Source organism: Stegostoma tigrinum, chromosome 32 (genome assembly GCF_030684315.1).
Source record: "Stegostoma tigrinum isolate sSteTig4 chromosome 32, sSteTig4.hap1, whole genome shotgun sequence".
Taxonomy (NCBI): Eukaryota; Metazoa; Chordata; class Chondrichthyes; order Orectolobiformes; family Stegostomatidae; genus Stegostoma; species Stegostoma tigrinum.
Genome location: NC_081385.1, coordinates 1,880,915 through 1,898,040, shown reverse-complemented (window position 1 = coordinate 1,898,040; position 17,126 = coordinate 1,880,915). Strand labels below are relative to the sequence as shown.

Sequence of the window (17,126 nt, the reverse complement as noted above, 5' to 3'; positions counted from 1 at the left end):
AATGCGTGCAGGGCTAGGGAAATGGTGTCCGCTGTGGACCTGTTACATCAGTAAGCAAATTGTAGACGATCATGGATCACCCTCATGGTGATATTGAAGATGGTGGCGGGAAGATTTTCAAGGATAACAGAAATGATATTACCCTTGTCAGGAAGGAATTTACGGGCTGTCTCACTTCCCTTGAAGATAAAAGGTGGAAGTGTGACCTAATAGAGGTATTTAAAATTAGAGTCATGAGATCCTTTGACTCATCTTGTCCATGATGGTTATCAGACACCCAGCTAATTTAATCTTGTTTGCCAGCACTAGGTCCTTAGCCTTGCATGCTATGGCATTTCGAGTTTTCAAAGCCATTAGGGATCCAAGAGGTAGTACCGGACCAAGTTAGAGACCCAAACCGACCATAAAGATACCCGCCACATGTGGCAGGGCCTAAACGACGGTGCTGGATACATCATGAAGCAGAGCAATATAGTGGACAAAGATACATGCTTGCCTGATGTGCTTAATGCTTTCTGTGCTTGGTTTAAGCAGAATGCGAGCCATGTGATGTCACTGCCCCAACAGTCCCGGATGACCTGTGTCCACTGTCACCACTGCAGAAGTCAGATCAGTCTTCCTTGGAGCCAACCCAAGGAAAGCGACGGGCCCAGACGGAGACCACATCTGAGCACTTAGGGCCTGTGCAGATGAGCTGGCAGAGGTATTTGTTGATTTCCTCAAACTCTTCCTTCCTCCAAGCTTTCATCCTCACCTGCTTCAAGAAGACCTCCACCATCCTCGTACCAAAGAAAGCCCATGCAACGTGCCTAAATGATTACCACCTAGTGGCTCTGACCTCCATAATAATGAAATGCTCTGAGAGACTTGTCATGGCCCACTTTAACGCTAGCCTCCTAGCTTGCTTTGATCCTCTACAATTTGCTTACTGATGTAACAGGTCCACAGTGGACACCATTTCCCTAGCCCTGCACTCATTTCCTGGAACATTTGGACAATAAGGATGCCTATGTCAGCCTACAGCTCTGTTTTCAACACCATTATCCCCTCCAGACTGATCGCAAAACTCTGCGATGTAGGTCTCGGCTCTGCCCTCTGCAACGGAATCCTCAGCTTCCTGACCCACAGACCACAAGTGGTGAAGATAGACATCTGCACATCCTCCAGGATAACATTCAACACTGAAGCCCGCCATGACTGTGTTCTCAGCCCCCTACTTTTACCCCATGTCTTGCCAAATTCCAAACAAACACCTTCTACAAGTTTGCTGACTGTACCATTGTGGTAGGACGGATATCAAATAATGATGAGTCAGCATACAAAACAGAGGTAGAGGGCTTGGTGACATGGTGCAGTGATAACAGCCTATCTCCCAATGTTGGCAAAACTAAAGAACTGATCATTGACTTCAGAAGGAAAGGAGAACATGTCCCTATCGACATCAACAGAGCAGTGGGCTTGGGAGCATCAAGTTCCCAGGAGTGACGATAACTGACAATCTTTGCAACAGTCAAGAAAGCACAACGACGCCTCTTCCTCAGGTGGCTCAGGAAATTTGGCATGGCCACAAGGTCCCTCAACAACTTCTACAGATGCACCATAGAAAGCATAATTTCTGGGTGCATAACTGCCTGGTGTGGCAACTGGTCAGCCGAGGACTGCAACAAACTACAGAAGATGGTGTGCACAGCTCAGACCTTCATGGAAGCCAACTTTCCACCTATGAGCTCCATTTACATGGATTGTTGGCAGCCTTTTTGCTGCAACATCATGAAAGACCCATCCCACACCAGTAATGTTCTCCTGCAATTTCTTCTGTCAGGCAGAAGATACATAAACTTGAACATACACACCAGAAGGTTCAGGAAGAATTTTTTCCCTGCTGTTGATAGACTGATGAAAGGGCTGTATAATTTCAAATAATGCTCATCTTGCTGAAGTTGATCTTGCACGCCCTGTGCGATGTAACCTGTATGCCTCAGTACAAGTCTTTTGTTCACCCTATGATCTGTACATCCTTGCTTATCGTGATATGCCTGTACTGCTTGTAACCAAAGCTTTTCACTGTACCTAGGTACACGTAACAATAAATCAAATCAATCAATCATCTAAATAGTTCTTAAATGTCATGAAGTTTCCTGACTCTACCACCCTTTTAGGCAACGAGTGCAGATATCCAATATCCTCTGGGTGAAAATATCTTTCCTTGAATCCCTTCCAAACCTCATGCTCCTTATTTTAACACTGTGCCCCTTTGTTATTCCCCTCCCGTGGAAAATATTCTCCTCATTTACTTTGCCTATGCCAGTCAGTCTTTTGTACATCTCAATTAGATCAGCTGTTAGCCTTCTTTGCTCTGAGGCAAATACCCTGAGCCTGTCTAGTCTGTTGTGAAAGGTATTGATAAAGCACAGGTAGGAAAAATGCCTCATTTTGAGTATAAGACCATAACTAGAAGCTCTTTAAAATAAGAAAGTCCAAAACGGGAATTGGAAGAAATTTCTTCACCAAAAGATTGATTGCAAAGTGAAAAATGTTGATGGATTTAAGGGAAAGCAAGAGAAACATACGACAGTGAATAGAAATAGAGGTTATAGTCGGGGTTTTAGATTGGCAAAGGCTGCAGGGTGGGGGGGGGGGTGCAGGGCGGGGGGGCAGTTGTGGCCCTTGAAAAACGAGGACAACTGGGATGTACGGGAGTCAAATGCCTCATCCTGGGAGCAGATGTGGCCGAGTTTAAGGAATTGGGAATAGGCGATAACAAAGTGTGGAGCTGGATGAACACAGCAGGCCAAGCAGCATGTTAGGAGCACAAAAGCTAACGTTTCAGGCCGAGACCCTTCATCAGAAATGGGTCGAGGACTGAAACGTTAGCTTTGGTGCTCCTAAGATGCTGCTTGGCCTGCTGTGTTCGTCCAACTCCACACTTTGTTATCTCGGATTCTCCAGCATCTGCAGTTCCCGTTATCTCTGGGAATAGGGGATGGCATTTTTGCAGGAAAGTGGTTGGGAGGAGGTGTAATCTCGCTTCAAATTCTCCCCTTCCCTACTCCTATCGCATTCCCAAAATCAGCCCAATTTGTCCCCGCCTCCCTCACCTGTCCTTCATCCCACTTATCCCCTTCTCCCACCTCAAGCCCCTCCCCACCTCCTTCCTACTAACCTCATCCCGCCGCCTTGACCTGTCTGTCCTCCCTGGACTGACCTATCTCCTCCCTAACTCCCCACCTGCACTTACCTTTACTGGCTCTGTCCCTGCCTCCTTGATCGGTCTATCTCCTCTCCACTTATCTACTCCACTATCTAACTTCTATCTGCCTCCCCCTTTCTCCCTAATTTTTTTTCAGAATCCATTTATGCAGATGGGTGTCGGCCCGAAACATCAGCAGCCTTCCTGCTCCTCTGATACAGCTTGGCCTGCTGTGTTCATCCAGCTCTACGCCTTGTTATCTCAGGTTCTCCAGCATCTGCAGTTCCTACTATCTCTATATAAGATCTCTGGAAGTTTATGGGTAAAAATGCTGACTGACTTCAGCATTAATACATAGAGATTAGAAAGCCTGGGGTGAACTTCCAAGTTTATGCTGAGTTTGCTGGTCTCATCCTAGCTGGCAATATGAATTTTTCAACTGGCCTTGGCAACCATAGGAAATCACTGCTGCAAGTGTGCACACCCTAATATTTGATGAGAAAACAAATCACTTGGATCAAAAAACTAGCCTGTGTAGGTTTACTGATCATGAATGATATTATTTTGGGCAACATTTCAGGAGGTTGCCAACATGTTTTTTGAATGTCCTATCCCAGAGAAGCATTAATATCTGTGGAAGAGGTAAAGAGAAGAGAAATAATAGTTTGTTTCTTGATTAAGTTTGTTATGTAGTGAGACAGTAGCATGGTGATAATGAAACGTGGCTAGTAATCCAGAAGCCCAGCCCATGCTCTGAGGATAGACACAGATTCAAATCTCTTTATAGTACCTGGTTGAATTTACATTCAGTTTATACAGCTGGAATTTGTCTTGGTAATGGTGACCATAAGACCGTTGTCAAGTGTTGTAAACTCATCTAGTTCATAAATATCCTTTTTAGGGAGGGAAGTTTATTCCCCTAAGTGAGTCGGGGTGGACCTATATGTGACTCCAGAAGCACAGTTGGCTCTTAACTGTCTTCTGCAGTGGCTAAGCACACCACTATTCTGTTAAAGGACACTTAATTGTGAAGAAGTCATATTGAACTCAAAACATTAACTCTGTTTCCCTCTCCTCAGATTGTGTAAAACCCATTAAGTTTGTCCAGCACTTTGTGTGTAGTTCAGATCACCAGCATTCTCTGTACTTTGATTTTATTACAGGACCACAAACAATAGGCAATAAATGCCAGCCTTGCCAGCAACAACATCCACATCCCATGAATAAAAGAGTAATGAGAAAAGCTTAAATAATGAAAGCCTTTCCTTCTCCACCATGATTGAGCAAAAGCCTGAATGTATTAAAATATTTTCAGTTTTCAATATTTTATTAATGCTAACTCCTTATCCAGCTGGTAGTGACTGAATTGGCCTCCATAACGATCAGAGTTAGATTTGGTTTGTCCTGTTCCTGTTATGTTAAACAGACAGGAAAATGAAACCCAGCGCATGGTGGCCGTAAAGCCATTTGGTTACCCCCAAAAGATACATTTCTTGCTTGGCACTGCTTGAGAGGATATGAATGGTTGAAAGATAATCAGTATAAACACAGAAATCAAAATATTGCATTGCAAGCCGCACTTCAAAGGAAAATGAATGGAACTTTGTACAAAGCCTTTGCTATTCAGCCAATAATTTAAAACCTCCCCTGGGTGTTCTATTTGTGTTGTGGTAATATGCAGAAAATAGTGGAAGTCATTCCTCATGAAATGTGACTGGACTGTGGATTGTGTGGCTTCAGTCCATTGAATGTGTGCTGCTTGTTCTTTCAGGCTTAATTATAACAAAACTGCCAGTGTCATGCTGAAATCCATCTGCATAATAGGAGATGAGAATAGATTGTGATAATTCCAATAGTTTGAAATGTTTATTTCCCAGTCTAAGAATCCAACTTCCTAAGTTGTAATAATGGCTTTAACAGTGCAAAGTGCATTTTTCTATGTTTGTAAAATTGAAATTCTTTGGTTGCTAAATAATTAGCATGTGATGCGCAAGCCATGGTTTATTGTGGATGTCGTTGGATAGTATTCTACCACCGGATTTAATGCTGTTTTCGGCAGAGTACCCCCAACCTGGCTGACTGAAAAGTGCGTATTTTTCTCTCAACCCATTAAATATGGCTGTTGGAGGAAGAAAAGGAATAATTGCAAGCTGTTTGAAAAACAGTATGTGGTTATGTGAATGCTTACGTAAATGACATCCTTGAAATTATTATCAATACTGAAGAGTGTTTTTGGCACTGTCACTCAAACTTGCATATTAAATAAGAGGAAATTGCCTCACCAAAAATACTTCAAGTTAATATTGTATCCAAGAGGGATTTCTGACCTGTCAAAAGACAGGTGACTTCAGATCAGTTCAGAAACTTGAAACTAAAATTATTATTTTTAAACCTGGATTCATTCTTCTGATCTAGCAGCTAATCCAAAATTGAGGAAGAATTCACAATTTGGCAATGGCCTCGGCCCTGACTGTTCTGGATTTTGGACCTCAAACATGCCATGATGCAAGAATGAATTGACAAGTTTTGGTTCTGTTGTACATTCAGTTGTTTAAGGTGTATCCTGATCACTAGTAGAGTCAAGAATGAAAAATCTTTATACAAATAAATTAAAATGCTGTGCGTCTGGAACTCTAACGTGAAAAACAAAATGCTGGAAATACTCAGCAGATCAGACAACATCGGTGGAAAAAGATGGTAGGGGAGAAATGGAATTTTAACCCCTCAGGATGCAAACAAAATGAGGCTGCTTGCCTCAGAGTTTAGTGTTTGGATTTAATAATTTTGGGCTAAATTTTGAAGGTTTGACATAACCAGTGTTGGGTGTAGTTTAATGTTTCTCCAGAATTTTTCCACTGTCCCAGCGGCCCCCAAATGAGCCTTTAGAGTTGCTTCACCCACCCATGTGACTGCTCAAAATCCCATCACATAGCCAGATATTTCACTTTTATGATCGCTATCTCCTTGCCCCTTCTCTGTAAACACCCTTTCTGCTAATCCCACTTGCCCTTCTCATCCACTTCTTGTATATGGCCTGATGCCTATTGAAAGGCCTCCCGCCTGGCAGCAAGTTAACTTGAAGGTGGCCAGCTGTCCAAAAGGAAATGGGCAGGGAAAGGTCAAATCCAATTCTACCATTAAATTCTATAGTTCCTTCATCTTTCAACCCACTTTAACCACCCCATAAATTTAAACCATTATCTCTGTTTCTCCCTCCAAAGGTAAAGCCAGATGTTGAGTTTTTTGTTCATTTCATTTATCCTTTGATATCTTATTCTTGGCATTTTTGAATCAACCTGTTCAGATGTAAAACACATCTCTGGTGCAGCTGGGACCTGATCCTGGGTCTCCTGGCTCAGAGACAGGGACACCTTCACTGCACCTCAAGAGCCCTCTCTTTACTTGTTCTTAGCTTTGTGTTAATGCTACTTATTCACATCCAATCAGTGTTTAATTATATAATGCCATTTCTGGATCCTGCGTGGCTTGAGTGTAATTGAGTTTTTTTCCCCACTTGTGGAGAATATTGAATATGGGTTTATGTTAAATGAGTTAATACTTCAGTTAATTTCAAAGCTAATAAAATCCCTTGTTTAACCAATGACATCAAACTACTACGTTGTTCTCTGCTGAGTTGCTTGATGTCAGCTGACGCAGTGATGGGGTACTGCACTTGACTTCAGGACAGCAACTTCGAAGAGGGTAAAAGATTCTTGATTCTATTTGCAAACCCATGAATTCTCTTGAAAATGCACATGTGGATGTTGGATAAAGGAAAATTGGAGATCTGCTGTGACGCCTGTTGTAGTCTTGCAACCAAATGAATAATAGTTTTCAGGAAAAACTAAAGAAAGGATGAGGCAACAAAATTGGTGAAAAGAACAATTGCAATATTCATTACCAGGAGCTGTTATCCTTGTGTTCAGTTAAAATGCTCCTATTTATGTTGATGTTGGATTTGTCATTTCAGGAGCTCTGTGGAATTCATAAACATTAAGGACATTTCGGTTGTAAATCTAATTATTTGGTTAAAATATTTCGTCTTGTCTGAAACTTTATTTATTTTTCTTTGCAGGCGACACCTGACGAAATTGTCATTGATATTCAGTCATATGTTGGCAGAGCTGAAAGCTATATTCCAAAATGGCGTGTTCCAGGGGGACACTTTCAGGATCACAAAAGCAGATGCAGCGGATTTCTGGAGGAAAGTGTTTGGAGAAAAGTAAGCTCCTTAATTTGGTACAGCTTAGAGTCCTGACAATTTCCACCTCCAAAATAAAAATCATCCTTTTGTTTATGAAATAGTTATCTTACTGGTTTGTGTTTTCAGTTCTTAATGAATGGAGCATCATGTAAGTTAATTGCATCAGGCAGGTTACTACCGAACTTGCTGCTCCACGCCATTTTTTTTAAAAGACATGCATTCCATCTCGCTCTTTTTCCACTATGTGGTCTCAAACATGTACATCATGGTCGTCTTCCCATCAGCAATCCCATCCTGACCACCTGGTTTTAATTTTAGAGATCTCTGTATGAATCTGTTTTCTCCTATCCTTGTGCAGCCCATTCTCACAGCTGCATGGTACATTTTAGAAATAAATTGTTTTGTGTCACTGGTGGGGTGTGTTTTTGAAGCACAGAACTGTTATTAAAATGCAAACTTCCTCAATCAAACCTAACATAGAGAATGGAAGGAAAGACTTGGAAGTTTTTATTTTCTGTACCTCTCTCCCCCTATGCTGTTACCCTCTACTACTCAACCTATCAAATTTCTTTATCTTTCCTTCTCAAATTGAACAATACTTTCTTCTCTGCCATTGCTCTGTCAGTTTTTTTTTCACATTTCAAGAACATTTTCCTACAATCTAACAATCGATGCTTTGCTTTCCACTGCTTGTCATTTTCCATTTCATGCAATCATCCTGAGTGCAAATTATTTCTTGTTAAGAACAATCAGTCTCTCCCACTGCTTGCCAAATTACTCAATGCTGTCCATTCTCTGCTCAGTGCTTCGTTTCTTCCTCACCCAAGGAAAAAAAGTGTTCCATATATTCCCTCCTCACATCCTCCAAACTGTGTCTTGTCTCTTGGTCAACTTATTCTGAATGCTCAATTCACTCTCAGCACTCCAGACACCAGGAGCTGATACTATCAAACTCAACTTAGCTGTTGATCAAATCAAAATTGTTCCCCATTACTAAGAAAAGCACAGATCCCCATTGTTAACCATCTAAACCCACTCATTATAATCTCTGGATTACTTATTATTTGTTATCACAAAACGTCAGGAATGATCCGTCTTCCCTGCTCTTTTCCAAGTATTGCTGTGAGGCTGCTATCTACTTCAAGTTGAGAACATCTTGTTGCTGCCTTGCTCTGCATCCTGGTTTCAGAAAAAATGCACAATTTTAAAGGGAGTGGCTGTAGTCATCATTGTGGAAAGATATTGCACCATAACCCCTAAAGTTTATGTTGACTTTCATCCTCTTGGTTATAACTATAGCCCTAACCTCAAGATTTTGCAAATTTCTTGGCTTTAAAAATTTATTTCAAGGTGCATGGGTATCACTGGCTAGGCCACTATAGTTACCCATCTTTAATTGCCTTTGCAAAGATTGATAAGCTTCCTTCAGTCTCTTGAACCTCTTTGGTACACGTGTTATGGGTAAACTTGCATGCTGTTAGGAAGTGAGTTCCAGGATTTTAGCTCAGTGACAGTGAAGAAATAACATTGTAGTTCCAAATCTGTGTGGTGTATGGCCCAGAGTGGTGTAATGCCAGCAATGAACCGGTAAACAATTGACTAGTTTCAAGCTGATTTAAGGAAATTTGTTTGTGATTATAAATTTTGACATTAATTAAATGCATACAATGTGGAAGAGATTTAGGCCTTTGCCAAAATGTCTTTGAAGCATTTTGTTAATTATGGGGACCATGGTGTCTTTTATATCTAAGATTCCTGACAGTACCTTAATTTAACATCTCACCAAAAATAAAATGCTATCATGCAGAATTTCCTTGGTACTGTTCTGTCTGGATTATGAGCTGAAGTCCCGGAGTGGGGCTTGAACCTATAACCTTCTGTTTCAGGAGAGTGATGAATCAATTCATATTAACTGGAGTAAAAGACAGAAATCACTGTTTCACAACAAAATAAAACAGTCCACCAGCAAGATAGAAATAGAAAATGCAATTGCTGCACCTTACATTCAAGTATTTGTTTGGAAGCAGTTGTTAAATGGCTTGCACCAGCGACTTCCTGGGTGTGGGAGCACAGAGCATGCAGTTATTCATCAGACCAGCTGCACTCCCACTCTTGCTGTCCTTACATAAAATGTACTAATCTTTCTTTAGCAGCCTTGGCCTTAATTTGGAGCCCTTCATTCAAAACAGAACCTTTATAGTGCCAAACAATGACTGTATTTGTTTACAAGTGTGTAATTGTGAAGGGATACCAGTCAAAGAAATATTAAAACATAAAACTTTAATCTGTGGTGTTCCCCCTGAAATATAAAGATCTGTTCAGTATTTTAACGTTTTGAGTGAGGTTATTTAGAATCCATGTACGATTGTAACTGCAAACCTCATTTGACAAATTAAATCCCATACCTATGAAGTGAAGCGCCCTCAGTTTCCTATATTAGTTATGTTGAGACCTGTTTGTTAGATGGTTGCATATAGTAGGCTGATAATTATATTCCTGGAAAGTTTGGGAAAATTTCAGAGTAGCAATTTAGTCACAAAAGGAAATACTGATTTGTTTTATATTTGTTCAGGGGATGTGGACATTGCTGGCTAAGCTAACATTTATTGCCCATCCATGCTTGCTTTTGGAGAGGGTTAATATGTGATTGGGAGGGGAACTTGCGTAGGTATGCATCTGCTGCTCTTGCTTTCCAGATGGTAGAGGCTTGGTGAGTTACTCTGGTGTATCCTGTACATGGTATACACTGCTGTCACTGTGTTGGAAATAAGGGAGTGAAGATTTAAGGTGATTTACGGAGCAACAACCAAGCAGGTTGCTTTGTCCTGGATGTATTAATCTTATTGAATGTTGTTGGATCTGCATCAATCCAGGCAGTTAGAGAATATTCCACCCCACTCCTGACTTTTGCCTTGTAGATTGTAAACAGTTACTTGCTGCAGAATTTCTTATCTGTGAAGGCTGTTGTAGTCACTCTTTTTTTTAATAGTTGGTCCACTTCAGTTTCTGATTGGTGGTAACCCCCAGTATGTTGGTAGAAGCTGACTTAATCAGACCCAAATATAGTATACAATTACAAAGGCTGTAATCAGCTAAGAGAGGGTTAATAATTAGGATAGTACAAAATTTATATTGCCCAGAAGGGCACATTTTGTTGAAGCGTTTCACCTTGTACTAGTTAGGACAGTTTGCAAGATTCAGAGGGACAACCAACATTTATGTTGCATGAGAGGGAATTGCTGGTTGGGTGGCAAGTGGACTCTCGTAAAGGCATTGCCATGGAGAATACACAGATTAATGCTGATTGACACTCCACAACTGAGCTCTGTTTAAATTTTAAACCGGGTAGGCTAATTCTGATGAGCCAGTGAATGGCTATCACCTATTTTGATGAGTTGAAACAAGTGCAGTGAATCCTTTGTTTATTCATTAATGGGATGAGGGTGTGCCAGCTAGGCCAGAATGCATTGCCCATCCCTAATTGCCCAGCAGGTAGTTAAGAGCCCACCACATTGCTGTGGGTCTGGACTCACATGTGGGCCAGACCTGGTAAGGATGGAAGTTTCCATCCCTAAAGGACATTAGTGAACAGATGGGTTTTTCCAACAATCGTCAATGGATTCATGGTCACCATTAGACTCTTAATTCCAAATATTTATTGAATTCAGATTCCATCACCTGCCCTGGTGGGATTCGAACCCAGGTCCCCAGAACATTATCCGGGTCTCTGGATTAACAATCCCAGCAATAATACCACTAGGCAATCACCTCTTCTATACATTGTCTTTCTGCCTGCAAAGAACAGGACCTATGTATCAATATATGTTGCTAACCATGGCGATCATGAATAGACAAGATTTTGGATGTTGGCTGTAATGAAAAGCTAAGAAAGTGTGACTTTATTTGTGGAGGTGTGATACTTAAATGTGATCTACATTTTGTAGCATTTATGAATGTAGCTAAAAAGAGACATGAAGTCGAAGCAATTTTTCTTACACCCCTCACGACTGAAATGTAAGAAAACCAACTATAGAAAGGCAACAATAAGTTATGTGACCTGAGAAAAAGATGATTGTTTGGACAGTCGTGGCATGGACATGCAGCTGACATGCAGCTGAAATTGTTAACTCCCTTAGTTAACTGATTCATTTTAAATCGGGCGAGTCAACTGCAATTGGTCTATGTGTTGTCAAGGAGATGCAACTGGGATTGGCTGTCTCCGTAGCCATTTCCTCAATGAAAAAGATGCAGTGAGTGGCATCAAGGAGCCCTGGCAAAACTGGAATTAGTGAGTGTCAGGGAACAAACTCTCTGGTGATTGGAATCATACCTTGCACGTAGGAAAATGATTGTGTTTGTTGGAGGTCAGTCATCTCCGCTCCAGGACATCTCTAGAGGAGTTCCTCATAGTAGTGCCCGAGGCCCAAACCTCTTCAGCTGCTTCATAAACGACCTTCCCTCCATCATAAGGTTGAAAGTGGGCATATTCACCAGTGATTGCACAATGTTTAGAATCATTTGCGGCCACTCAGATGCTGAGTATAAGAGCATAAGATCTAGGAGCAGGAGTAGGCCATTTGCCCCCTCGAACTTGCCCCGCCATTTATAAGATCATGGCTGATCTTTGAGATTCGGCTCCACTTACCCACCCACTCATCATAACCCTTAATATCCAATATCCAGATGGGCTGACAAGTGACAAGTAACATTTGTGCCACACTAATGCCAGGCTAAGAGACGATCTCACCATTGCTCCTTGACATTCAGTAACTGAATCCCCACTATCAACATCCTGAGAGTTATCATTGACCAGAAACTCAACTGGACTCACCACATAAACAAACACAGTAGCTACATGTGCAGTTTGGAGGCTAGTAATACTGTGGCAAGTGATTCACCTCTTGACTCCCCAAAGCCTGTCCAACATCTACAAGGCACAAACCAGGAGTGTGATAGAATACTCCCCACTTTGCTGGATGAGTGCAGCTCCAACAGCACTCAAAGCTTGACACCGTCCAGGACAAAGCAGCAGTGTGTGCTATCTACAGTATGCATTGCAGAAATTCACCAAAGATCATCAGGCAGCAACTTCCAAATCCATGACCACTCTCATTTGGAGGGACAAAGGCAGCAGATACGTGGGAACACCACCACCAAGTTCTTCTCCAAGCCCCTCTCCATCCTGGCTAGGAAACATATTGCTGTTCCTTCACTGTCGCTGGGTCAAAATCCTGGAATTCCCTCCTGAATGGCCAGTGATGCCCACATCCCACAAATGAATTGAAAAAAATTTTGTTTGCCAATAGTGATTAATAATTGCTTGGTTGTACAAAACTTAATTACTGCTGAAAAAGAAATAAGTTAGAAGCTACATTTATTCACACTCATTTCCCTAAGATATTTATTGAAGTTACTCTCGGCCGCTATTAATTGTGAAGAGTACTACATTTTTAAAAAATCAACAAGTTAGAACAAATGTGAAATGATTGGTTGAACTGTGACAAATGCTACTTTTGATTACCAATGAAGACCAAGTCCAGAGGACAGGCTACATTTTGTTCAATATACAATTAACTTATGGAAGAAATGATTGAACAGTGCAGCAAGCAAATGTTTTATGGTGTTAAAATCAGTCAAAAATGCTGGACTTGTTCAAACTAATGGTCTTCGCTTGACCGTTATTATATCCTTAGATATAGATTTTGTCAAGTTTAGCTATGCAAAGGAGCAGTAAGTAGTTTATGAACAGAACTGGACAGGTTAGGTGAATGGACCAAAATTTGACAGATGAAGTTTAATGTGGATAACTGTAAAGTTATCCATTTTGGTCAGAGGAATAGAAACGTGATGTTATCTAAATGGAGAAAAGCTTCAGAGTGCTTCAATAGAGGAAGATCTTGGTGTTCTTGTGCACAAAAAGTTTGTGTGTAGATAGAGCAGGTAAAATAAGGCAAATGGAATTGTGACATTTATTGCTGAAGGAATAGACGATAAAAGTGCGGAAGTGTTGCTAGAACTGTAAGGCTTTAGTGAGACTGCACTAATGCCGTCTACAGTTTTGGTCCTCAGACTTGAGGAGGGATGTAGTTTGCAATGGAAGTTTATTCAGAGGAGGTTCATCATGGATTGATTCCAGAGATGAAGAGTTTGTCTTGTGATGACAGAGTGCAGTTTAGATATGTATTTTCTGGAGTTTAGAAGAATGAGAAGAGATTTAATTAGGTTATATGAGATTCTAAAGGGGATTAGACTTAGGATATTTACTCATTTGGGGAAATCTAGAATGTGAGGTCATAGTTATGATAAGGGGTAGTTGATTTTAACTAGCGATGAGGAGGATTCCTTCCCTCAAAAGGTTGTGAATCTGTGAATTCACTACCCCAGAGTGCGGTGGATTCTGGGATATTGAGTAAGGTTAAGGAGGAAATAGACAATTTTTTAATTACTAATGGGTCAAAGGTGTTACGGAGAGCAAGCAAAAAACTGAAGTTGAGGCTTAGGTGATATCAGCTATTGTCGTATCAAATGGTAGAGCAGGCTTGAGGGGCTAAGTTGCCTACTACTGTTCCTAGTTAACTTTAAGAAATTAATCTGATTACTGATGGTGCAACTGATGAGTTTCAACTTTCTGATTAATACCCTAACCATTCTGATATGTTCTGCCATTGTAAATATGCATCTGTTTCAACTATCCTCTCTACCTGGGTGGAAAGTGAGTCTTTTTCTGAGGATGATGATGTCAGCTTGTATGAGGGGGCATAGCTACAAATTGAGGGGTGATAGATTTAAGACAGATGTCGGAGGCAGGTTCTTTACTCAGAGTGGTAAGGGCGTGGAACGCCCTGCCGGCCAGTGTAGTGAACTCAGCCACATTAGGGGCATTTAAACAGTCTTTGGATAAGCATATAGATGATGATGGGATAGTGTAGGGGGATGGGCTTAGGGTGTAAGTTTGCTCGCTGAGCTGGAAGGTTAGTTTTCAGACGTTGCGTCACCATTCTAGGTAACATCATCAGTGAGCCTCCGATGAAGCTTCATCGGAGGCTCACTGATGATGTTACCTAGAATGGTGACGCAACGTCTGAAAACTAACCAGCTCAGCGAGCAAACTTGCATCCAGAACCTCAACCTGAGCTACAAATCTTCTCAAAACTCGGATGGGCTTTAGATTAGTTTACAGGCCGGCACGACATCGAGGGCCGAAGGGCCTCTTCTGCGCTGTATTGTTCTGTGTTCTGTGTACCTTAGGAATGTATTGGTAATTATATGGCACACTCTGATTTTTTTCCTCCCCTTCAGTGTTCTGCATAATGCTCCTCGATACATTTTATTTTCTATTTGCTAAGGTTCAATGAGCGTTGCTTTGAATGATTCCTTAGAGACAGGTAACCAGACTCCAGCAACAAAATTTTGATCTTTGTTCATTTCACCTCCTCAAGACTTCATTGTTTTTTGAGCACTTTTCAAATGCTTCATATGTTTTGGTTAGGTTTGCTCTGAAACTTGATAAATAGATGTTGCATTATGGAGGCTTTGGTTTATATATTTTCTTTTGATTATTTTAAGGGGGCCTTTCAACTCATTTCTGCATATCTGCAAAAAGGCTGCATCCTGTGGACTCATTTGGTTCATCACAATGATGTACAGTAACAAAGAAATTCCTTTATCCCGATCATTAGGATAGTTTGACAATAAGCTGAAATCATGATCTTTAAGTTTTGATGCTATCTTCACAATGCTCCTTGAGATTGTGGATGATAAGCTGGGGTCAAAATTATTTTATTGTCAGACTGTTCATTCTTCCCTGAATATTCATGACATAAATTTTAACCATGATCTGATTTCCCAAAGAAATTCAATCTACACGTTGTAAAAATTAGACTAAGTTCTCTGCTAGCATTTTAGTCCTAATTTTCTCGAAGCACAACTGTTTCAGGAATAAGATAACCAGCTGTAGAGCTGGATGAACTCAGCAGGCCAGGTAGCTTCAGAGGAGCAGCTGACATTTCGGGTCTGGACCCTTCAGAAATGGACGAGGGGAAGGGGAGGCAATGATGGAAGGTGGGTAAAGGAGTGGATAGGTGGAGAGAAGATGGACAGGTCAAGGTGGCGGGGATGGAGCCAGTAAAGGTGAGTGTAGGGTGGGGGTTGGTCAGGTGAGGGAAAACAGACAGGTCAAGGTGGCAGGGATGAGGCTAGTAGGTAGGAAGTGGGGTTTGGGGCTTGGTCAGGTGAGGTGGGAGGATCGGATAGGTAGGAGAAAAGATAGACAGGTCAAGGAGGCAGGGTGAGCTGGGCTGGTCTTGGGATGAGATCGGGGGTGGGGAGAGTTTGAAGCTTGTGAAGTCCACATTGAGACCATTGGGCTGCAGGGTTCCCAAGCGAAATATGAGGCGCTGTTCCTGCAGCCTTTGGGTGGCATTGTTGTGGCACTGGAGGTGGTTGAGGATGGACATGTTGTCCAAGAAGTGGGAGGGGGAGTTGAAGTGGTTCGTGACTGGGAGGTGCAGTCGTTTGTCACGAACTGAGCATAGGTGTTCCACAAAGCAGTCTCCAAGCCTCCGCTGTTTTTCCCCGATGTAGTGGAGGCCACATCGGGAACAGCAGATACAATATACCACTTTAGCAGATGTGCAGGTGAACATCTGTTTAATATGGAAGGTTTTCTTGTGGAGAGTTGTCGCACTTCCTGCAGTTGCAGGGAAATGTGGCAGGGGTGGTGGGGCTACTGGGAAGTGTAGAGCGGATGAGGGTGTTGCGGAACGAGCGGTCCCTCCGGAAGACTGATAAGGGTGGGGAGGGAAAAATGTCCTTGTTAGTGGGGTCAGATTGCAAATGGTGGAGGATGATGTGTTGAATCCGGAGGTTGGTGGGGTGATATCTGAGGACAAGGGGGATTCTGTCTTTGTTGTTGTTATGGAATGGTGTGAGGGGATGAGTTGCGGAAAAAACGAGAGAGGCAGTTGAGGGCGTTTTCGACCACTGGAGGGGAAATTGCAGTCCTTGAAAAGCGAGGACATCTGGGACGTCAGGGAGTGGAATGTCTCATCTTGGGAGCCGATGCCTTGGAGGCGAAGGAATTGGGAATAGGAGATGGCATTCTTGCAGGAAGGTGGGGGAGAGGATGTGTATTCTAGGTAGCTACGGGAGTTGGTAGGCTTGAACCTGTTTCAGGATATCTTGTTGAAGCATCATCTATAATTATTAGTTTATAGTGATTCGCACTCCTTGTGTTTGGCATGTATTGCCAAAAGTTAAAAAGCACACCTGCCTGAATTTAAAAAAAAGGCTGTCAGTTAAATTCTGTGTTCCAGATGGAATTGAAATGCATTCGGATGCAGACAATTTGTTGAACCTTTGATAAACTACTTGCAAGGGGCTGTTTCGTTCTGACAAAATGTCAACTACAGCTATTTAATGGGTTCAGATAAGTCTGGTTTGCACTGCAGTTTTGTTGCAACAGCCTTTTGTCAATTGATTTTTAAGAAAAATTACTTTTTCATGAGATGTGGTTGTTGCTGGTTAGACCAGCATTTGTTGCCCATTCCTAATTAACCTGGAGAACGTGGTGGTGGGCTGTCTTCCTGAGCCACAATGATCCTGTTAGGGAGTTCCAGGATTTTGACCAAGTGACGGTGAAGGAATGGTGATGTATTTTCCAAGTCAGAATGGTGTGTAGTTTGGAGTGAAACTTGTGTGTTGTGGTGACCACGGATCTGCCACCTTTCTCTG

At 41.9% G+C, this 17,126-nt stretch overlaps 1 protein-coding gene across 3 annotated transcripts in view; it reads left to right on the top strand.

Moving 5' to 3' along the window:
• Positions 1-17,126, top strand: part of cbl (Cbl proto-oncogene, E3 ubiquitin protein ligase) — a 231,069-nt gene that overhangs the window by 104,817 nt on the left and 109,126 nt on the right. For all 3 annotated transcript variants that reach the window (XM_048562034.2, XM_048562032.2, XM_048562035.2), the window contains one exon: positions 7,266-7,412. In XM_048562034.2, coding sequence (XP_048417991.1) covers positions 7,266-7,412 — 147 coding nt within the window. The remainder of the gene's footprint in view (positions 1-7,265; positions 7,413-17,126) is intronic.